General features: G+C 43.3%; 1 protein-coding gene across 6 annotated transcripts in view; it reads right to left on the minus strand.

The window, feature by feature from the left end:
• The window catches only part of tbc1d1 (TBC1 (tre-2/USP6, BUB2, cdc16) domain family, member 1), a 132,895-nt gene that overhangs the window by 21,422 nt on the left and 87,896 nt on the right, over nt 1-23,577 (minus strand). For 3 of the 6 annotated variants that reach the window (XM_055922051.1, XM_055922050.1, XM_055922052.1), the window contains 4 exons: nt 18,353-18,502; nt 9,708-9,866; nt 3,478-3,578; nt 2,196-2,339 (listed from right to left, as the gene is read on the minus strand). In XM_055922051.1, the coding sequence (XP_055778026.1) occupies nt 2,196-2,339; nt 3,478-3,578; nt 9,708-9,866; nt 18,353-18,502 (554 nt within the window). Of the gene's footprint in view, nt 1-2,195; nt 2,340-3,477; nt 3,579-9,380; nt 9,425-9,557; nt 9,649-9,707; nt 9,867-18,352; nt 18,503-21,468; nt 22,647-23,577 lie in introns of those variants that run through there. The other 3 variants (XM_055922054.1, XM_055922055.1, XM_055922056.1) reach the window with 3 other exon arrangements.

Raw genomic sequence — 23,577 nt, forward strand, 5'->3', positions numbered from 1 at the left:
GTACTGCTTGGTGTGTTACCTGTAGTATAATCATGTCAGGTCTGCTTGGTGTGTTACCTGTAGTATAATCATGTCAGGTCTGTACTGCTTGGTGTGTTACCTGTAGTATAATCATGTCAGGTCTGTACTGCTTGGTGTGTTACCTGTAGTATAATCATGTCAGGTCTGTACTGCTTGGTGTGTTACCTGTAGTATAATCATGTCAGGTCTGTACTGCTTGGTGTGTTACCTGTAGTATAATCATGTCTGGTCTGTACTGCTTGGTGTGTTACCTGTAGTATAATCATGTCAGGTCTGTACTGCTTGGTGTGTTACCTGTAGTATAATCATGTCAGGTCTGTACTGCTTGGTGTGTTACCTGTAGTATAATCATGTCAGGTCTGTACTGCTTGGTGTGTTACCTGTAGTATAATCATGTCAGGTCTGTACTGCTTGGTGTTTTACCTGTAGTATAATCATGTCAGGTCTGTACTGCTTGGTGTGTTACCTGTAGTATAATCATGTCAGGTCTGTACTGCTTGGTGTGTTACCTGTAGTATAATCATGTCAGGTCTGTACTGCTTGGTGTTTTACCTGTAGTATAATCAGGTCAGGTCTGTACTGCTTGGTGTGTTACCTGTAGTATAATCATGTCAGGTCTGTACTGCTTGGTGTGTTACCTGTAGTATAATCATGTCAGGTCTGTACTGCTTGGTGTTTTACCTGTAGTATAATCATGTCAGGTCTGTACTGCTTGGTGTGTTACCTGTAGTATAATCATGTCAGGTCTGTACTGCTTGGTGTGTTACCTGTAGTATAATCATGTCAGGTCTGTACTGCTTGGTGTTTTACCTGTAGTATAATCAGGTCAGGTCTGTACTGCTTGGTGTGTTACCTGTAGTATAATCATGTCAGGTCTGTACTGCTTGGTGTGTTACCTGTAGTATAATCATGTCAGGTCTGCTTGGTGTGTTACCTGTAGTATAATCATGTCAGGTCTGTACTGCTTGGTGTTTTACCTGTAGTATAATCATGTCAGGTCTGTACTGCTTGGTGTGTTACCTGTAGTATAATCAGGTCTGTACTGCTTGGTGTGTTACCTGTAGTATAATCAGGTCTGTACTGCTTGGTGTGTTACCTGTAGTATAATCAGGTCTGTACTGCTTGGTGTGTTACCTGTAGTATAATCATGTCAGGTCTGTACTGCTTGGTGTTTTACCTGTAGTATAATCATGTCAGGTCTGTACTGCTTGGTGTGTTACCTGTAGTATAATCATGTCAGGTCTGTACTGCTTGGTGTGTTACCTGTAGTATAATCATGTCAGGTCTGCTTGGTGTGTTACCTGTAGTATAATCATGTCAGGTCTGTACTGCTTGGTGTGTTACCTGTAGTATAATCATGTCAGGTCTGTACTGCTTGGTGTTTTACCTGTAGTATAATCATGTCAGGTCTGTACTGCTTGGTGTGTTACCTGTAGTATAATCATGTCAGGTCTGTACTGCTTGGTGTGTTACCTGTAGTATAATCATGTCAGGTCTGTACTGCTTGGTGTTTTACCTGTAGTATAATCAGGTCAGGTCTGTACTGCTTGGTGTGTTACCTGTAGTATAATCATGTCAGGTCTGTACTGCTTGGTGTGTTACCTGTAGTATAATCATGTCAGGTCTGCTTGGTGTGTTACCTGTAGTATAATCATGTCAGGTCTGTACTGCTTGGTGTTTTACCTGTAGTATAATCATGTCAGGTCTGTACTGCTTGGTGTGTTACCTGTAGTATAATCAGGTCTGTACTGCTTGGTGTGTTACCTGTAGTATAATCAGGTCTGTACTGCTTGGTGTGTTACCTGTAGTATAATCAGGTCTGTACTGCTTGGTGTGTTACCTGTAGTATAATCATGTCAGGTCTGTACTGCTTGGTGTTTTACCTGTAGTATAATCATGTCAGGTCTGTACTGCTTGGTGTGTTACCTGTAGTATAATCATGTCAGGTCTGTACTGCTTGGTGTGTTACCTGTAGTATAATCATGTCAGGTCTGTACTGCTTGGTGTGTTACCTGTAGTATAATCATGTCAGGTCTGCTTGGTGTGTTACCTGTAGTATAATCATGTCAGGTCTGTACTGCTTGGTGTGTTACCTGTAGTATAATCATGTCAGGTCTGCTTGGTGTGTTACCTGTAGTATAATAATGTCAGGTCTGTACTGCTTGGTGTGTTACCTGTAGTATAATCATGTCAGGTCTGTACTGCTTGCGGAGCCCCATATGATACATGAGGAACTTGAGCATGTTGAAGGCGTCCTCCTCTCCCATGTGTAACAACAACACTCCTGCTACGAAGCTGAGACCCTGACAGTATCCCACCTAGAGAGAGGAGGTGGTGGGGGGAGAGGGACGGAGAGACGGGGGGAGAGGGACGGAGAGACGGGAGGAGAGGGACGGAGAGACGGGAGGAGAGGGACGGAGAGAGGAGAGAGGGACGGAGAGACGGGGAGAGAGGGACGGAGAGACGGGGGAGAGGGAAGGAGCGACGGGGAGACGGAAGGAGAGACGGGGGAGAGGGACGGAGAGACGGGGAGAGGGAAGGAGAGACGGGGAGAGGGAAGGAGAGACGGGGAGAAGGAAGGAAGGAAGGAGAGACGGGGGAGAGAGAAGGAAGGAGAGGGAGAGAGAGAAGGAGAGATAGAAAGGGAGTGGGGAAGAGAGAAGGAGGGTGGGAGATAATGAGAGGGAGTGGGGGAGAGATAAGGAGGGCGGGAGATAGTGGGAGATAGTGAGAGGGAGAGAGGAGGAGGGTGGGAGATAATGAGAGGGAGTGGGGGAGAGAGGAGGAGGGTGGAAGATAATGAGAGGGAGTGGGGGAGAGAGGAGGAGGGTGGAAGATAATGAGAGGGAGTGGGGGAGAGATAAGGAGGGCGGGAGATAGTGAGAGGGAGTGGGGAAGAGAGAAGGAGGGTGGGAGATAGTGGGAGATAGTGAGAGGGAGAGAGGAGGAGGGTGGGAGATAGTGAGAGGGAGTGGGGGAGAGAGGAGGAGGGTGGGAGATAGTGGGAGATAGTGAGAAGGAGGGTAGGAGATAGTGAGAGGGAGTGGGGGAGAGAGGAGGAGGGCGGGAGATAGTGAGAAGGAGAGAGGAGGAGGGTGGGAGATAGTGAGAGGGAGAGAGGAGGAGGGTGGGAGAGAGAAGGAGGGAGTGGGGGAGAGAGGAGGAGGGTGGGAGATAGTGGGAGATAGTGAGAGGGAGAGCGAAGGAGGGTGGGAGATAGTGGGAGATAGATGAGGAGGGCGGGAGATAGTGAGAGGGAGTGGGGGAGAGAGGAGGAGGGTGGGAGATAGAGGTCATGGATGGCATTTCCCAAAAAGCTACAACATATTTTTGTAACGCAGAGGTCCTCTTTTAGTAACCTCTATGTCCGCGTGTTTGTGTATAATGTGTGTGTGTGTGTGTGTGTGTCCGTGCGTGCAGGTGTGTGTGTAATGTGTGTGTGTGTAATGTGTGTACCTCTGGGTCCAGTAGAGAGTAGGCCTTCAGGAGGTTATAGAGAGACAGCTGACCAGACCCCAACTGAGCCTGGAAATAAGGATGAGTTGGAAAGGTACGACCTGAGAGAGAGAGGAGAGAGGAGAGAGAGAGAGAGAGGAGGGAGAGAGGAGAGAGGAGGGAGAGAGGAGGGAGAGAGGAGGGAGAGAGGAGAGAGGAGAGAGAGAGAGGAGAAAGAGAGACAGAGAGAGAGAGAGAGAGAGAGAGAGAGAGACAGAGAGAGAGACAGAGAGAGAGAGAGAGAGACAGAGAGAGAGACAGAGAGAGAGAGAGACAGAGAGAGAGACAGAGAGAGAGAGAGAGAGAGAGAGAGAGAGAGAGAGACAGAGAGAGAGAGAGGAGAGAGAGAGACATTGAGAGAGAGGAGAGATAGAAAAAGGAAAGAGGAGAGACAGAGAGGGGTGAGACAGAGATATATTATACACTGAGTAAACAAAACCCTCGTCTTTCCATGTCCTGTCTGCCCCCTCCTCCCCTTTCCACACACACCGTTCAGAGCTGGTAACCTAATGACTCCTTTGGCCAGGATCACTAAAACACCATTCTACTGACTGCTTTAGCCAGGATCACTAAAACACCATTCTAAACACTGCTTTAGCCAGGATCACTAAAACACCATTCTACTGACTGCTTTAGCCAGGATCACTAAAACACCATTCTACTGACTGCTTTAGCCAGGATCACAAAAACACCAGTCTACTGACTGCTTTAGCCAGGATCACTAAAACACCATTCTAATGACTGCTTTAGCCAGGATCACTAAAACACCATTCTACTGACTGCTTTAGCCAGGATCACTAAAACACCATTCTACTGACTGCTTTAGCCAGGATGACTAAAACACCATTCTACTGACTGCTTTAGCCAGGATCACTAAAACACCATTCTACTGACTGCTTTAGCCAGGATCACTAAAACGCCATTCTACTGACTGCTTTAGCCAGGATCACTAAAACACCTTTCTAATGAATGCTTTAGCCAGGATCACTAAAACACCATTCTAATGACTGCTTTAGCCAGGATCACTAAAACACCATTCTACTGACTGCTTTAGCCAGGATCACTAAAACACCATTCTACTGACTGCTTTAGCCAGGATCACAAAAACACCATTCTAATGACTGCTTTAGCCAGGATCACTAAAACACCATTCTAATGACTGCTTTAGCCAGGATCACTAAAACACCATTCTACTGACTGCTTTAGCCAGGATCACTAAAACACCATTCTACTGACTGCTTTAGCCAGGTTCACTAAAACGCCATTCTACTGACTGCTTTAGCCAGGATCACAAAAACACCAGTCTACTGACTGCTTTAGCCAGGATCACTAAAACACCATTCTAATGACTGCTTTAGCCAGGATCACTAAAACACCATTCTACTGACTGCTTTAGCCAGGATCACTAAAACACCATTCTACTGACTGCTTTAGCCAGGATGACTAAAACACCATTCTACTGACTGCTTTAGCCAGGATCACTAAAACGCCATTCTACTGACTGCTTTAGCCAGGATCACTAAAACGCCATTCTACTGACTGCTTTAGCCAGGATCACTAAAACACCTTTCTAATGACTGCTTTAGCCAGGATCACAAAAACACCAGTCTACTGACTGCTTTAGCCAGGATCACTAAAACACCATTCTACTGACTGCTTTAGCCAGGATCACTAAAACACCATTCTACTGACTGCTTTAGCCAGGATGACTAAAACACCATTCTACTGACTGCTTTAGCCAGGATGACTAAAACACCATTCTACTGACTGCTTTAGCCAGGATCACTAAAACACCATTCTACTGACTGCTTTAGCCAGGATCACTAAAACGCCATTCTACTGACTGCTTTAGCCAGGATCACTAAAACGCCATTCTACTGACTGCTTTAGCCAGGATCACTAAAACACCATTCTAATGACTGCTTTAGCCAGGATCACTAAAACACCCTTCTACTGACTGCTTTAGCCAGGATCACAAAAACACCAGTCTACTGACTGCTTTAGCCAGGATCACTAAAACACCATTCTAATGACTGCTTTAGCCAGGATCACTAAAACACCATTCTACTGACTGCTTTAGCCAGGATCACTAAAACACCATTCTACTGACTGCTTTAGCCAGGTTCACTAAAACGCCATTCTACTGACTGCTTTAGCCAGGATCACAAAAACACCATTCTACTGACTGCTTTAAACGAGGACAAGTTTCCAGGTTAAACGAGGACAAGTTTCCGGGTTAAACGAGGACAAGGTTCCGGGTTAAACGAGGACAAGGTACCGGGTTAAACGAGGACAAGGTTCCGGGTTAAACGAGGACAAGGTTCCGGGTTAAACGAGGACAAGGTACCGGGTTAAACGAGGACAAGGTTCCGGGTTAAACGAGGACAAGGTTCCGGGTTAAACGAGGACAAGGTACCGGGTTAAACGAGGACAAGGTTCCGGGTTAAACGAGGACAAGGTTCTGGGTTAAACGAGGGCACGGTTTCAGGTTAAGCGACTGATAACATCACACCCCATTCGGCATTCGTCAACAGTAATATGTCAGGAAGTGTGTATGTTTCAAGTTAAACCAGGTTAACATCACACTCAGTCAGGCATTTGTCAACAGTAAGGAGGAAGTGTGTAGTGTGGGTAGTGTGCAGTGTGCAGTGTGTAGGGTGTGTAGTGTGTAGGGTGTGTAGTGTGTGTAGTGTGTAGTGTGTAGGGTGTGTAGTGTGTAGGGTGTGTAGTGTGTAGTGTGTAGGGTGTGTAGTGTGTAGGGTGCAGTGTAGTGTGTGTAGGGTGTGTAGTGTGCAGTGTGTAGTGTGTAGGGTGTGTAGTGTGTAGGGTGTGTAGTGTGTAGTGTGTAGGGTGTGTAGTGTGTAGGGTGCAGTGTAGTGTGTGTAGGATGTGTAGTGTGTAGGGTGCAGTGTGTAGGTGTGTAGTGTGTAGGGTGCAGTGTGTAGGGTGTAGTGAGTAGGGTGTAGTGAGTAGGGTGTAGTGAGTAGGGTGTAGTGAGTAGGGTGTAGGGGGTAGTGTGTAGGGGGTAGTGTGCAGGGTGTAGTGTGTAGTGTGCAGGTTGTAGTGTGTAGGGTACAGGGTGTAGTGTGTAGGGTGCAGTGTGTAGTGAGTAGGGTGTAGTGAGTAGGGTGTAGGGTGCAGGGTGTAGGGACTAGGGTGTAGTGTGCAAGGTGCAGTGTGTAGGGTGCAGTGTGTAGGGGGTATTGTGTAGGGGGTAGTGTGTAGGGTACAGTGTGTAGTGTGTAGTGTGTAGGGTGTAGTGTGTAGGGTGTAGTGTGTAGGGTGTAGTATGTAGGATACAGGGTGTAGGGTGCAGGGTGTAGTGTATAGGGTGTAAGGTGTAGGGTGTAGTGTATAGGGTTTAGGGTATAGGGTGCAGTGTATAGGGTGTAGGGTGTAGTGTGTAGGGTGTAGGGTATAGGGTGTAGGGTGTAGGGTGTATAGGGTGTAGGGTGTAGGGTATAGGGTGTAGTGTATAGGGTGTAGGGTGTAGTGTGTAGGGTGTAGGGTATAGGGTGTAGGGTGTAGTGTATAGGGTGTAGTGTATAGGGTGTAGTGTATAGGGTGTAGGGTGTAGTGTATAGGGTGTAATGTATAGGGTGTAGGGTGTAGGGTGTAGTGTATAGGGTGTAGTGTGTAGGGTGTAGTGTATAGGGTGTAGTGTATAGGGTGTAGTGTATAGGGTGTAGGGTATAGGGTGTAGTGTGTAGTGTGTAGTGTGTAGGGTGTAGTGTATAGGGTGTAGTGTGTAGGGTGTAGTGTATAGGGTGTAGTGTATAGGGTGTAGTGTATAGGGTGTAGGGTATAGGGTGTAGTGTGTAGGGTGTAGTGTGTAGGGTGTAGGGTGTAGGGTATAGGGTGTAGTGTGTAGGGTGTAGGGTGTAGTGTATAGGGTGTAGTGTATAGGGTGTAGGGTGTAGTGTATAGGGTGTAGTGTATAGGGTGTAGGGTGTAGTGTATAGGGTGTAGTGTGTAGGGTGTAGTGTATAGGGTGTAGTGTATAGGGTGTAGGGTATAGGGTGTAGTGTGTAGGGTGTAGTGTGTAGGGTGTAGTGTATAGGGTGTAGTGTATAGGGTGTAGGGTGTATAGGGTGTAGTGTATAGGGTGTAGGGTGTAGTGTATAGGGTGTAGGGTGTAGTGTATAGGGTGTAGGGTGTAGTGTATAGGGTGTAGGGTGTAGTGTATAGGGTGTAGTGTATAGGGTGTAGTGTGTAGGGTATAGGGTGTAGGGTGTAGTGTATAGGGTGTAGGGTGTAGTGTATAGGGTGTAGTGTATAGGGTGTAGTGTATAGGGTGTAGTGTATAGGGTGTAGTGTGTAGTGTATAGGGTGTAGTGTATAGGGTGTAGTGTATAGGGTGTAGTGTATAGGGTGTAGGGTGTAGTGTATAGGGTGTAGGGTGTAGTGTGTAGGGTGTAGTGTGTAGGGTGTAGTGTGTAGGGTGTAGTGTGCAGTGTGTAGGGTGTATGGTACAGGGTGTAGTGTGTAGTGTGCAGTGTGTAGGGTGTAGTGTGCAGTGTGTAGGGTGTAGTGTGTAGTGTGTGTAGGGTGTAGTGTGTAGGGTGCAGTGTGTAGGGTGTAGTGTGTAGAGTGTAGGGTGTAGGGTGTAGGGTGTAGAGTTAGTGTGTAGGGTTAGTGTGTAGGGTGTAGTGTGTAGGGTGTAGTGTATAGGGTGTAGGGTGTAGTGTGCAGTGTGTAGTGTGTAGTGTGTAGGGTGTAGTGTGCAGGGTGTAGTGTGCAGTGTGTAGGGTGTAGTGTGTAGTGTGGAGGGTGTAGTGTGTAGTGTGTAGGGTGTAGGGTACAGGGTGTAGTGTGCAGTGTGTAGGGTGTAGTGTGCAGTGTGTAGGGTACAGGGTGTAGTGTGTAGTGTGCAGTGTGTAGGGTGTAGTGTGCAGTGTGTAGGGTGTAGTGTGTAGGGTGTGTAGGGTGTAGTGTGTAGGGTGCAGTGTGTAGGGTGTAGTGTGTAGAGTGTAGGGTGTAGAGTTAGTGTGTAGGGTTAGTGTGTAGGGTGTAGTGTATAGGGTGTAGTGTATAGGGTGTAGTGTATAGGGTGTAGGGTGTAGTGTGTAGTGTGTAGGATGTAGTGTGCAGGGTGTAGTGTGCAGTGTGTAGGGTGTAGTGTGCAGGGTGTAGTGTGTAGTGTGGAGGGTGTAGTGTGTAGGGTGTAGGGTACAGGGTGTAGTGTGCAGTGTGTAGGGTGTAGTGTGTAGGGTGCAGTGGTTAGTGTGTAGGGTAGTGTACAGGGTGTAGGGTGTAGTGTGTAGGGTGTAGTGTACAGGGTGTAGTGTGTAGGGTGCAGGGTGTAGGGTGTAGTGTGCAGGGTGTAGTGTGTAGGGTGTAGTGTGTAGGGTAGTGTACAGGGTGTAGGGTGTAGTGTGTAGGGTGTAGTGTACAGGGTGTAGGGTGTAGTGTGTAGGGTGTAGTGTACAGGGTGTAGTGTGTAGGGTGTAGTGTGTAGGGTGTAGTGTGTAGGGTGTAGTGTGTAGGGTAGTGTACAGGGTGTAGGGTGTAGTGTGTAGGGTGTAGTGTACAGGGTGTAGTGTGTAGGGTGTAGTGTGTAGGGTGTAGTGTGTAGGGTGTAGTGTGTAGGGTGTAGTGTGTAGGGTGTAGTGTATAGGGTGTAGGGTACAGGGTGTAGTGTGTAGGGTGTAGTATGTAGGGTGTAGTGTACAGGGTGTAGGGTGTAGTATGTAGGGTGTAGTGTGTAGAGTGCAGGGTGTAGTGTGTAGGGTGTAGGGTGTAGGGTGTAGGGTCTCACCTAGGTCGATGAGGATGGCGTGCTGTAGGGTGTAGGGTGTAGTGTACAGGGTGTAGAGTGTAGTGTATAGGGTGTAGTGTGTAGGGTGTAGTGTACAGGGTCTCACCCAGGTCGATGAGGATGGCGTGCTGTAGGGTGTAGGGTGTAGTGTACAGGGTGTAGAGTGTAGTGTATAGGGTGTAGTGTGTAGGGTGTAGTGTATAGGGTCTCACCTAGGTCGATGAGGATGGCGTGCTGTAGTGTATAGGGTGTAGTGTGTAGGGTGTAGTGTACAGGGTCTCACCCAGGTCGATGAGGATGGCGTGCTGCTGAGAGGTCAGTTGTTTCAGCAGTTCCTTATAAGGCCTGTTGTTGGAGGGTGTAGGGTGTAGTGTGTAGGGTAGTGTGTAGGGTGCAGGGTGTAGTGTGTAGGGTGTAGTGTACAGGGTCTCACCCAGGTCGATGAGGATGGCGTGCTGCTGAGAGGTCAGCTGTTTCAGCAGTTCCTTATAAGGCCTGTTGTTGGCTGGAAGTCTGACAGGAAACGTTTGTCTCAACAGAAACTGCTCTGACAGTAACTTCCACACCTCTCCTCTGTACTGCCGAGGAACTCCTGGGGAGGGGGGGAGAGGGAAGGGAGAGAGAGGGGGAGAGAGGGAGGGAGGGAGGGGGGAGGGAGAGGGAGGGAGGGGAGGGAGGGAGAGGGGGAGAGAGGGAGGGAGGGAGGGGGGAGGGAGAGGGAGGGAGGGGAGGGAGGGAGAGAGAGGGAGGGGGAGAGAAAATAGATCAGTTAGGGACAGATTACAGTAACATTAGAGGTGTGTTATATAGAGACTACAGTAACATTAGAGGTGTGTTATATAGAGACTACAGTAACATTAGAGGTGTGTTATATAGAGACTACAGTAACATTAGAGGTGTGTTATATAGAGACTACAGTAACATTAGAGGTGTGTTATATAGAGACTACAGTAACATTAGAGGTGTGTTATATAGAGACTACAGTAACATTAGAGGTGTGTTATATAGAGACTACAGTAACATTAGAGGTGTGTTATATAGAGACTACAGTAACATTAGAGGTGTGTTATATAGAGACTACAGTAACATTAGAGGTGTGTTATATAGAGACTACAGTAACATTAGAGGTGTGTTATATAGAGACTACAGTAACATGAGAGGTGTGTTATATAGAGACTACAGTAACATGAGAGGTGTGTTATATATAGACTACAGTAACATGAGAGGTGTGTTATATAGAGACTACAGTAACATGAGAGGTGTGTTATATAGAGACTACAGTAACATGAGAGGTGTGTTATATAGAGAATACAGTAACATGAGAGGTGTGTTATATAGAGACTACAGTAACATTAGAGGTGTGTTATATAGAGACAACAGTAACATTAGAGGTGTGTTATATAGAGACTACAGTAACATTAGAGGTGTGTTATAGACAGACTACAGTAACATTAGAGGTGTGTTATATAGAGACTACAGTAACATTAGAGGTGTGTTATATAGAGACTACAGTAACATTAGAGGTGTGTTATAGAGACTACAGTAACATTAGAGGTGTGTTATAGACAGACTACAGTAACATTAGAGGTGTGTTATATAGAGACAGACTACAGTAACATTAGAGGTGTGTTATATAGAGAATACAGTAACATTAGAGGTGTGTTCTATAGAGACTACAGTAACATTAGAGGTGTGTTATATAGAGACTACAGTAACATGAGAGGTGTGTTATATATAGACTACAGTAACATGAGAGGTGTGTTATATAGAGACTACAGTAACATTAGAGGTGTGTTATATAGAGACTACAGTAACATTAGAGGTGTGTTATATAGAGACTACAGTAACATTAGAGGTGTGTTATATAGAGACTACAGTAACATTAGAGGTGTGTTATAGAGACTACAGTAACATTAGAGGTGTGTTATATAGAGACTACAGTAACATTAGAGGTGTGTTCTATAGAGACTACAGTAACATTAGAGGTGTGTTCTATAGAGACTACAGTAACATTAGAGGTGTGTTCTATAGAGACTACAGTAACATTAGAGGTGTGTTCTATAGAGACTACAGTAACATTAGAGGTGTGTTCTATAGAGACTACAGTAACATTAGAGGTGTGTTCTATAGAGACAGACTACAGTAACATTAGAGGTGTGTTCTATAGAGACAGACTACAGTAACATTAGAGGTGTGTTCTATAGAGACTACAGTAACATTAGAGGTGTGTTCTATAGAGACTACAGTAACATTAGAGGTGTGTTATATAGAGACGACAGTAACATTAGAGGTGTGTTATATAGAGACTACAGTAACATTAGAGGTGTGTTATATAGAGACTACAGTAACATTAGAGGTGTGTTATATAGAGACTACAGTAACATTAGAGGTGTGTTATATAGAGACTACAGTAACATTGGAGGTGTGTTCTATAGAGACTACAGTAACATTAGAGGTGTGTTCTATAGAGACTACAGTAACATTAGAGGTGTGTTCTATAGAGACTACAGTAACATTAGAGGTGTGTTCTATAGAGACTACAGTAACATTAGAGGTGTGTTCTATAGAGACTACAGTAACATTAGAGGTGTGTTCTATAGAGACTACAGTAACATTAGAGGTGTGTTCTATAGAGACTACAGTAACATTAGAGGTGTGTTATATAGAGACTACAGTAACATTAGAGGTGTGTTATATAGAGACTACAGTAACATTAGAGGTGTGTTATATAGAGAATACAGTAACATTAGAGGTGTGTTATATAGAGACAGACTACAGTAACATTAGAGGTGTGTTATATAGAATACAGTAACATTAGAGGTGTGTTATATAGAGACTACAGTAACATTAGAGGTGTGTTATATAGAGACTACAGTAACATTAGAGGTGTGTTATATAGAGAATACAGTAACATTAGAGGTGTGTTATATAGAGACTACAGTAACATTAGAGGTGTGTTATAGACAGACTACAGTAACATTAGAGGTGTGTTATATAGAGACTACAGTAACATTAGAGGTGTGTTATATAGAGACTACAGTAACATTAGAGGTAAGTTATAGACAGACTACAGTAACATTAGAGGTGTGTTCTATAGAGACTACAGTAACATTAGAGGTGTGTTATATAGAGACAGACTACAGTAACATTAGAGGTGTGTTATATAGAGAATACAGTAACATTAGAGGTGTGTTATATAGAGACAGACTACAGTAACATTAGAGATGTGTTATATAGAGACTACAGTAACATTAGAGGTGTGTTATATAGAGACTACAGTAACATTAGAGGTGTGTTCTATAGAGACTACAGTAACATTAGAGGTGTGTTCTATAGAGACTACAGTAACATTAGAGGTGTGTTCTATAGAGACTACAGTAACATTAGAGGTGTGTTCTATAGAGACTACAGTAACATTAGAGGTGTGTTCTATAGAGACTACAGTAACATTAGAGGTGTGTTCTATAGAGACTACAGTAACATTAGAGGTGTGTTCTATAGAGACTACAGTAACATTAGAGGTGTGTTCTATAGAGACTACAGTAACATTAGAGGTGTGTTATATAGAGACTACAGTAACATTAGAGGTGTGTTATATAGAGACTACAGTAACATTAGAGGTGTGTTATATAGAGACTACAGTAACATTAGAGGTGTGTTATATAGAGACTACAGTAACATTAGAGGTGTGTTATATAGAGACTACAGTAACATTAGAGGTGTGTTATATAGAGACTACAGTAACATTAGAGGTGTGTTATATAGAGACTACAGTAACATTAGAGGTGTGTTATATAGAGACTACAGTAACATTAGAGGTGTGTTATATAGAGACTACAGTAACATTAGAGGTGTGTTATATAGACAGACTACAGTAACATTAGAGGTGTGTTATATAGACAGACTACAGTAACATTAGAGGTGTGTTATATAGAGACTACAGTAACATTAGAGGTGTGTTATATAGAGACTACAGTAACATTAGAGGTGTGTTATATAGAGACTACAGTAACATTAGAGGTGTGTTATGTAGAGACTACAGTAACATTAGAGGTGTGTTATATAGAGAATACAGTAACATTAGAGGTGTGTTATATAGAGAATACAGTAACATTAGGTGTGTTATATAGAGACTACAGTAACATTAGAGGTGTGTTATATAGAGACTACAGTAACATTAGAGGTGTGTTATAGACAGACTACAGTAACATTAGAGGTGTGTTATAGACAGACTACAGTAACATTAGAGGTGTGTTATATAGAGACTACAGTAACATTAGAGGTGTGTTATATAGAGACTACAGTAACATTAGAGATGTGTTATATAGAGACTACAGTAACATTAGAGGTGTGTTATATAGAGACTACAGTAACATTAGAGGTGTGTTATATAGAGACTACAGTAACATTAGAGGTGTGTTATATAGAGACTACAGTAACATTAGAGGTGTGTTATATAGAGACTACAGTAACATTAGAGGTGTGTTATATAGAGACAACAGTAACATTAGAGGTGTGTTATATAGAGACAGACTACAGTAACATTAGAGGTGTGTTATATAGAGAATACAGTAACATTAGAGGTGTGTTATATAGAGACAGACTACAGTAACATTAGAGGTGTGTTATATAGAGACTACAGTAACATTAGAGGTGTGTTATATAGACAGACTACAGTAACATTAGAGGTGTGTTATATAGACAGACTACAGTAACATTAGAGGTGTGTTATATAGAGACTACAGTAACATTAGAGGTGTGTTATATAGAGACTACAGTAACATTAGAGGTGTGTTATATAGAGACTACAGTAACATTAGAGGTGTGTTATATAGAGACTACAGTAACATTAGAGGTGTGTTCTATAGAGACTACAGTAACATTAGAGGTGTGTTCTATAGAGACAGACTACAGTAACATTAGAGGTGTGTTATATAGAGAATACAGTAACATTAGAGGTGTGTTATATAGAGACAGACTACAGAAACATTAGAGGTGTGTTATATAGAGACTACAGTAACATTAGAGGTGTGTTATATAGAGACTACAGTAACATTAGAGGTGTGTTATATAGAGACAGACTACAGTAACATTAGAGGTGTGTTATATAGAGACAGACTACAGTAACATTAGAGGTGTGTTATATAGAGACTACAGTAACATTAGAGGTGTGTTATATAGAGACTACAGTAACATTAGAGGTGTGTTATATAGAGACTACAGTAACATTAGAGGTGTGTTATATAGAGACTACAGTAACATTAGAGGTGTGTTATATAGAGACTACAGTAACATTAGAGGTGTGTTATATAGAGACTACAGTAACATTAGAGGTGTGTTATATAGAGACTACAGTAACATTAGAGGTGTGTTATATAGAGACTACAGTAACATTAGAGGTGTGTTATATAGAGAATACAGTAACATTAGAGGTGTGTTATATAGAGACTACAGTAACATTAGAGGTGTGTTATATAGAGACTACAGTAACATTAGAGGTGTGTTATATAGAGACTACAGTAACATTAGAGGTGTGTTATATAGAGACTACAGTAACATTAGAGGTGTGTTATATAGAGACTACAGTAACATTAGAGGTGTTTTATATAGAGACTACAGTAACATGAGGTGTGTTATATAGAGACTACAGTAACATTAGAGGTGTGTTATATAGAGAATACAGTAACATTAGAGGTGTGTTATATAGAGACTACAGTAACATTAGAGGTGTGTTATATAGAGACTACAGTAACATTAGAGGTGTGTTATATAGAGACTACAGTAACATTAGAGGTGTGTTATATAGAGACTACAGTAACATTAGAGGTGTGTTATATAGAGACTACAGTAACATTAGAGATGTGTTATATAGAGACTACAGTAACATTAGAGGTGTGTTATATAGAGACTACAGTAACATTAGAGATTGCTATATAGAGACTACAGTAACATTAGAGGTGTGTTATATAGAGACTACAGTAACATTAGAGGTGTGTTATATAGAGACTACAGTAACATTAGAGGTGTGTTATATAGAGAATACAGTAACATTAGAGGTGTGTTATATAGAGACTAGAGTAACATTAGAGGTGTGTTATATAGAGACAGACTACAGTAACATTAGAGGTGTGTTATATAGAGAATACAGTAACATTAGAGGTGTGTTATATAGAGACAGACTACAGTAACATTAGAGGTGTGTTATATAGACAGACTACAGTAACATTAGAGGTGTGTTATATAGAGACAGACTACAGTAACATTAGAGGTGTGTTATATAGAGACTACAGTAACATTAGAGGTGTGTTATATAGAGACTACAGTAACATTAGAGGTGTGTTATATAGAGACTACAGTAACATTAGAGGTGTGTTATATAGAGACAGACTACAGTAACATTAGAGGTGTGTTATATAGAGAATACAGTAACATTAGATGTGTGTTATAGACAGACTACAGTAACATTAGAGGTGTGTTATATAGAGAATACAGTAACATTAGAGGTGTGTTATAGACAGACTACAGTAACATTAGAGGTGTGTTATATAGAGACTACAGTAACATTAGAGGTGTGTTATATAGAGACTACAGTAACATTAGAGGTGTGTTCTATAGAGACTACAGTAACATTAGAGGTGTGTTATATAGAGACAGACTACAGTAACATTAGAGGTGTGTTATATAGAGAATACAGTAACATTAGAGGTGTGTTATATAGAGACTACAGTAACATTAGAGGTGTGTTATATAGAGACTACAGTAACATTAGAGGTGTGTTATATAGAGACTACAGTAACATTAGAGGTGTGTTATATAGAGAATACAGTAACATTAGAGGTGTGTTATATAGAGACTACAGTAACATTAGAGGTGTGTTCTATAGAGACTACAGTAACATTAGAGGTGTGTTATATAGAGACTACAGTAACATTAGAGGTGTGTTATATAGAGACTACAGTAACATTAGAGGTGTGTTATATAGAGACAGACTACAGTAACATTAGAGGTGTGTTATATAGAGAATACAGTAACATTAGAGGTGTGTTATATAGAGACAGACTACAGTAACATTAGAGGTGTGTTATATAGAGACTACAGTAACATTAGAGGTGTGTTATATAGAGACTACAGTAACATTAGAGGTGTGTTATATAGAGACTACAGTAACATTAGAGGTGTGTTATATAGAGACTACAGTAACATTAGAGGTGTGTTCTATAGAGACTACAGTAACATTAGAGGTGTGTTATATAGAGACTACAGTAACATTAGAGGTGTGTTATATAGAGACTACAGTAACATTAGAGGTGTGTTATATAGAGACTACAGTAACATTAGAGATGTGTTATATAGAGACTACAGTAACATTAGAGGTGTGTTATATAGAGACTACAGTAACATTAGAGGTGTGTAATATAGAGACTACAGTAACATTAGAGGTGTGTTATATAGAGACTACAGTAACATTAGAGGTGTGTTATATAGAGACTACAGTAACATTAGAGGTGTGTTCTATAGAGACTACAGTAACATTAGAGGTGTGTTATATAGAGACTACAGTAACATTAGAGGTGTGTTATATAGAGAATACAGTAACATTAGAGGTGTGTTATATAGAGAATACAGTAACATTAGAGGTGTGTTATATAGAGACTACATTAACATTAGAGGTGTGTTATATAGAGACAGACTACAGTAACATTAGAGGTGTGTTATATAGAGAATACAGTAACATTAGAGGTGTGTTATATAGAGACAGACTACAGTAACATTAGAGGTGTGTTATATAGAGAATACAGTAACATTAGAGGTGTGTTATAGACAGACTACAGTAACATTAGAGGTGTGTTATATAGAGAATACAGTAACATTAGAGGTGTGTTATATAGAGAATACAGTAACATTAGAGGTGTGTTATATAGAGACTACAGTAACATTAGAGGTGTGTTATATAGAGACAGACTACAGTAACATTAGAGGTGTGTTATATAGAGAATACAGTAACATTAGAGGTGTGTTATATAGAGACAGACTACAGTAACATTAGAGGTGTGTTATATAGAGAATACAGTAACATTAGAGGTGTGTTATAGACAGACTACAGTAACATTAGAGGTGTGTTATATAGAGACTACAGTAACATTAGAGGTGTGTTATATAGAGACTACAGTAACATTAGAGGTGTGTTATATAGAGACTACAGTAACATTAGAGGTGTGTTATATAGAGACTACAGTAACATTAGAGGTGTGTTATATAGAGAATACAGTAACATTAGAGGTGTGTTATATAGAGACAGACTACAGTAACATTAGAGGTGTGTTATATAGAGAATACAGTAACATTAGAGGTGTGTTATATAGAGACTACAGTAACATTAGAGGTGTGTTATATAGAGACTACAGTAACATTAGAGGTGTGTTATATAGAGACTACAGTAACATTAGAGGTGTGTTATATAGAGAATACAGTAACATTAGAGGTGTGTTATATAGAGACTACAGTAACATTAGAGGTGTGTTATATAGAGACAACAGTAACATTAGAGGTGTGTTATATAGAGACTACAGTAACATTAGAGGTGTGTTATATAGAGAATACAGTAACATTAGAGGTGTGTTCTATAGACAGACTACAGTAACATTAGAGGTGTGTTCTATAGACAGACTACAGTAACATTAGAGGTGTGTTATATAGAGACTACAGTAACATTAGAGGTGTGTTATATAGAGACTACAGTAACATTAGAGGTGTGTTATATAGAGACTACAGTAACATTAGAGGTGTGTTATATAGACAGACTACAGTAACATTAGAGGTGTGTTATATAGAGACTACAGTAACATTAGAGGTGTGTTATATAGAGACTACAGTAACATTAGAGGTGTGTTATATAGAGACTACAGTAACAGAGGTGTGTTAAACCACCTGATATTGGTGGCCTTGCTGTGGCCTTGCTGTGGCCTTGCTGTCTGTGTGTGTGTGTGTGTGTGTGTGTGTGTGTGTGTGTGTGTGTGTGTGTGTGTGTGTGTGTGTGTGTGTGTGTGTGTGTGTGTGTGTGTGTGTGTGTGTAATTACCTTGTCCGACAGCAGCGTGGACAGTGTCGCTGTTGAACTTGACCTTCGACCTGGCCTGTGTTCCCAGCATGCTCTCCCAGACCAGCGTGACGTCCTTCAGACAAGGAGTTATCTCTTCATAGTCCAGACGCAAACGCTTACTCTCCGACGCTACGCAGATAAACAGAGATGAGAACATGGCTCTCCTCTCCTCTCCTCTCCTCTCCTCTCCTCTCAGATATTAACAGAGATGAGAACATGGCTTCCCTCTCCTCTCCTCTCCTCTCCCCTCCTCTCCTCTCCTCTCCTCTCCTCTCCTCTCCTCTCCTCTCAGATATCAACAGAGATGAGAACATGGCTTCCCTCTCCTCTCCTCTCCTCTCCTCTCCTCTCCTCTCCTCTCCTCTCCTCTCCTCTCAGATATCAACAGAGATGAGAACATGGCTTCCCTCTCCTCTCCTCTCCTCTCCCCTCCTCTCCTCTCCCCTCCTCTCCTCTCCCCTCCTCTCCCCTCCTCTCCCCTCCTCTCCTCTCAGATATCAACAGAGATGAGAATATTGCTTCACCTCTCCGCACCGATATCAACAGAGATGAGAACATGGCTTCCCTCTCCTCTCCTCTCCTCTCCTCTCCTCTCCTCTCCTCTCCTCTCCTCTCCTCTCCTCTCCTCTCCTCTCCTCTCCTCTCCTCTCCGATATCAACAGAGATGAGAACATGGCTTCCCTCTCCTCTCCTCTCCTCTCCCCTCCTCTCCCCTCCTCTCCTCTCCCCTCCTCTCCCCTCCTCTCCCCTCCTCTCCTCTCAGATATCAACAGAGATGAGAACATGGCTCTCCTCTCCTCTCCGATATCAACAGAGATGAGAACATGGCTTCCCTCTCCTCTCCCCTCCCCTCCTCTCCTCTCCTCTCAGATATCAACAGAGATGAGAACATGGCTTCCCTCTCCTCTCCGATATCAACAGAGATGAGAACATGGCTCTCCTCTCCTCTCCGATATCAACAGAGATGAGAACATGGCTTCCCTCTCCTCTCCTCTCAGATATCAACAGAGATGAGAACATGGCTTCTCCTCTCCTCTCCGATATCAACAGAGATGAGAACATGGCTTCCCTCTCCTCTCCGATATCAACAGAGATGAGAACATGGCTCTCCTCTCCTCTCCTCTCAGATATCAACAGAGATGAGAACATGGCTTCCCTCTCCTCCCCTCTCTTCTCCACACAGATATCAACAGTGATGAGAGTTGAACACGGCTTCTGTCCCCTCCCCTCTCCTCTCCTCCCTTCTCTACACTCTCTCCCCATGAGAAACATATGTTAACATTGCCAAAGCAAGTGAAATAAACAATAAAAATTAACAGTAAACATTACACTCACAGAAGTTTTAAAAGAATTGCTCTCTCCCTCCCTCTCTCTCCCTCTCTCTCCCTCTCCCCCCCTCCCTCCCTATCTCTCTCTCTCCCCCCTCGTACAGGAGCTCCTCAAAAGTCCCCACAACGACAGTAAAACAAGGAAAATGTCTCCCTTCTCCACATTTCCCAGGTCCCCACGAGGACTAAGCCTAATTTTAGGCATAGGGGTTAGAACTATGGTTAGGGGAAAAACGATGTTTAATGGAAATGAATTTTAGGTCCACACCAGGACAGTAAAACATACGCTGTGTGTGATTTCCTAAATATAATTACTAATATTAATTACAATACTTCTCCTGAGACACCCTCGGAGAGGGGGGGGTCACGGTCTGAGAGAGGGGGGGTCACGGTCTGAGAGAGGGGGGGGTCACGGTCAGGGTCTGAGAGAGGTCACAGCCAGGGTGTGACCCTGACCCTGGTCACAGCCAGGGTCAGAGAGAGGGGTGGGGTCACGGCCAGGGTCTGAGAGAGGTCACAGCCAGGGTCAGAGAGAGGGGGGGGGAGGTCACGGCCAGGGTCTGAGAGAGGGGGGGGGGGGTCACGGCCAGGGTCTGAGAGAGGGGGGGGAGGGGGGGTGTCATGGCCAGGGTCAGAGAGAGGGGGGGTCACGGCCAGGGTCAGAGAGAGAGGGGGGGGGTCTCTGCCAGGGTCGGAGAGAGGGGGGGGGGGGTCACGGCCAGGGTCAGAGAGAGGGGGGGGGTCACGGCCAGGGTCTGAGAGAGAGGGGGGGGGGTGTCTCTGCCAGGGTCGGAGAGAGAGGGGGGGGGGTCTCTGCCAGGGTCAGAGAGAGGGGGGGGGGGTCTCTGCCAGGGTCAGAGAGAGGGGGGGGTCAGCCACTATTAACCGTGACCCTGGATCCATTAGGGGTTTAGTGTCTTGCTCAAGGGAACATCGACAGATTTTTTCCCACCTTGTCGGCTCAGAGATTCAACGTAGCGACGTCTCGGTTACTGGCCCAAAGCGTTAACCGCCATGAGGTCGGGCGTTACCCCTGGCAACACACGGCACAACCTCAGCTGAACTGTACCTTCGCCAGGTAAGACCGCACACACCCGATGACAACATCTGCCTTCTAGGTATGTCATTAAACAAACGTGTTGTTGAATACCTAGAGAACATTTAACGATCACTTTACGGTTGCCCGAGACACGCCAGTTTCACCGAGGTGTGTGTGTGATGAGCAGGGTTGACTGGGGTCATGACGCTCCGTCTATATCCTCAAATAACCTCAACCAGCTGCTGCTCAGTAATAGTATCTGTGTGTTACCCTGTATCTTGTCCTCTCTCTCCATTCTCAGTAGTAGTATCTGTGTGTTACCCTGTATCTTGTCCTCTCTCTCCATTCTCAGTAGTAGTATCTGTGTGTTACCCTGTATCTTGTCCTCTCTCTCCATTCTCAGTAGTAGTATCTGTGTGTTACCCTGTATCTTGTCCTCTCTCTCTCCATTCTCAGTAGTAGTATCTGTGTGTTACCCTGTATCTTGTCCTCTCTCTCTCCATTCTCAGTAGTAGTATCTGTGTGTTACCCTGTATCTTGTCTCTCTCTCCATTCTCAGTAGTAGTATCTGTTACCCTGTATCTTGTCCTCTCTCCATTCTCAGTAGTAGTATCTGTGTGTTACCCTGTATCTTGTCCTCTCTCTCTCCATTCTCAGTAGTAGTATCTGTGTGTTACCCTGTATCTTGTCCTCTCTCTCCATTCTCAGTAGTAGTATCTGTGTGTTACCCTGTATCTTGTGGTTCTCTCTCTCCATTCTCAGTAGTAGTATCTGTTACCCTGTATCTTGTCCTCTCTCTCCATTCTCAGTAGTAGTATCTGTTACCCTGTATCTTGTGGTTCTCTCTCTCCATTCTCAGTAGTAGTATCTGTGTGTTACCCTGTATCTTGTCCTCTCTCTCCATTCTCAGTAGTAGTATCTGTGTGTTACCCTGTATCTTGTCCTCTCTCCATTCTCAGTAGTAGTATCTGTGTGTTACCCTGTATCTTGTCCTCTCTCTCCATTCTCAGTAGTAGTATCTGTGTGTTACCCTGTATCTTGTCCTCTCTCTCCATTCTCAGTAGTAGTATCTGTGTGTTACCCTGTATCTTGTGGTTCTCTCTCTCCATTCTCAGTAGTAGTATCTGTGTGTTACCCTGTATCTTGTCCTCTCTCTCCATTCTCAGTAGTAGTATCTGTGTGTTACCCTGTATCTTGTGGTTCTCTCTCTCCATTCTCAGTAGTAGTATCTGTGTGTTACCCTGTATCTTGTCCTCTCTCTCCATTCTCAGTAGTAGTATCTGTGTGTTACCCTGTATCTTGTGGTTCTCTCTCTCCATTCTCAGTAGTAGTATCTGTTACCCTGTATCTTGTCCTCTCTCTCCATTCTCAGTAGTAGTATCTGTTACCCTGTATCTTGTGGTTCTCTCTCTCCATTCTCAGTAGTAGTATCTGTGTGTTACCCTGTATCTTGTCCTCTCTCTCCATTCTCAGTAGTAGTATCTGTGTGTTACCCTGTATCTTGTCCTCTCTCCATTCTCAGTAGTAGTATCTGTGTGTTACCCTGTATCTTGTCCTCTCTCTCCATTCTCAGTAGTAGTATCTGTGTGTTACCCTGTATCTTGTCCTCTCTCTCCATTCTCAGTAGTAGTATCTGTGTGTTACCCTGTATCTTGTGGTTCTCTCTCTCCATTCTCAGTAGTAGTATCTGTGTGTTACCCTGTATCTTGTCCTCTCTCCATTCTCAGTAGTAGTATCTGTGTGTTACCCTGTATCTTGTCCTCTCTCTCTCCATTCTCAGTAGTAGTATCTGTGTGTTACCCTGTATCTTGTGGTCCTCTCTCTCCATTCTCAGTAGTAGTATCTGTGTGTTACCCTGTATCTTGTCCTCTCTCTCCATTCTCAGTAGTAGTATCTGTGTGTTACCCTGTATCTTGTCCTCTCTCTCCATTCTCAGTAGTAGTATCTGTGTGTTACCCTGTATCTTGTCCTCTCTCTCCATTCTCAGTAGTAGTATCTGTGTGTTACCCTGTATCTTGTCCTCTCTCTCTCCATTCTCAGTAGTAGTATCTGTGTGTTACCCTGTATCTTGTCCTCTCTCTCCATTCTCAGTAGTAGTATCTGTGTGTTACCCTGTATCTTGTCCTCTCTCTCCATTCTCAGTAGTAGTATCTGTGTGTTACCCTGTATCTTGTCCTCTCTCTCCATTCTCAGTAGTAGTATCTGTGTGTTACCCTGTATCTTGTCCTCTCTCTCCATTCTCAGTAGTAGTATCTGTGTGTTACCCTGTATCTTGTCCTCTCTCTCCATTCTCAGTAGTAGTATCTGTGTGTTACCCTGTATCTTGTCCTCTCTCTCCATTCTCAGTAGTAGTATCTGTGTGTTACCCTGTATCTTGTCCTCTCTCTCCATTCTCAGTAGTAGTATCTGTGTGTTACCCTGTATCTTGTCCTCTCTCTCCATTCTCAGTAGTAGTATCTGTGTGTTACCCTGTATCTTGTCCTCTCTCTCCATTCTCAGTAGTAGTATCTGTGTGTTACCCTGTATCTTGTCCTCTCTCTCTCCATTCTCAGTAGTAGTATCTGTGTGTTACCCTGTATCTTGTCCTCTCTCTCCATTCTCAGTAGTAGTATCTGTGTGTTACCCTGTATCTTGTCCTCTCTCTCCATTCTCAGTAGTAGTATCTGTGTGTTACCCTGTATCTTGTCCTCTCTCTCCATTCTCAGTAGTAGTATCTGTGTGTTACCCTGTATCTTGTCCTCTCTCTCCATTCTCAGTAGTAGTATCTGTGTGTTACCCTGTATCTTGTCCTCTCTCTCCATTCTCAGTAGTAGTATCTGTGTGTTACCCTGTATCTT

This window comes from Salvelinus fontinalis, chromosome 5 (genome assembly GCF_029448725.1).
Source record: "Salvelinus fontinalis isolate EN_2023a chromosome 5, ASM2944872v1, whole genome shotgun sequence".
NCBI lineage: Eukaryota > Metazoa > Chordata > Actinopteri > Salmoniformes > Salmonidae > Salvelinus > Salvelinus fontinalis.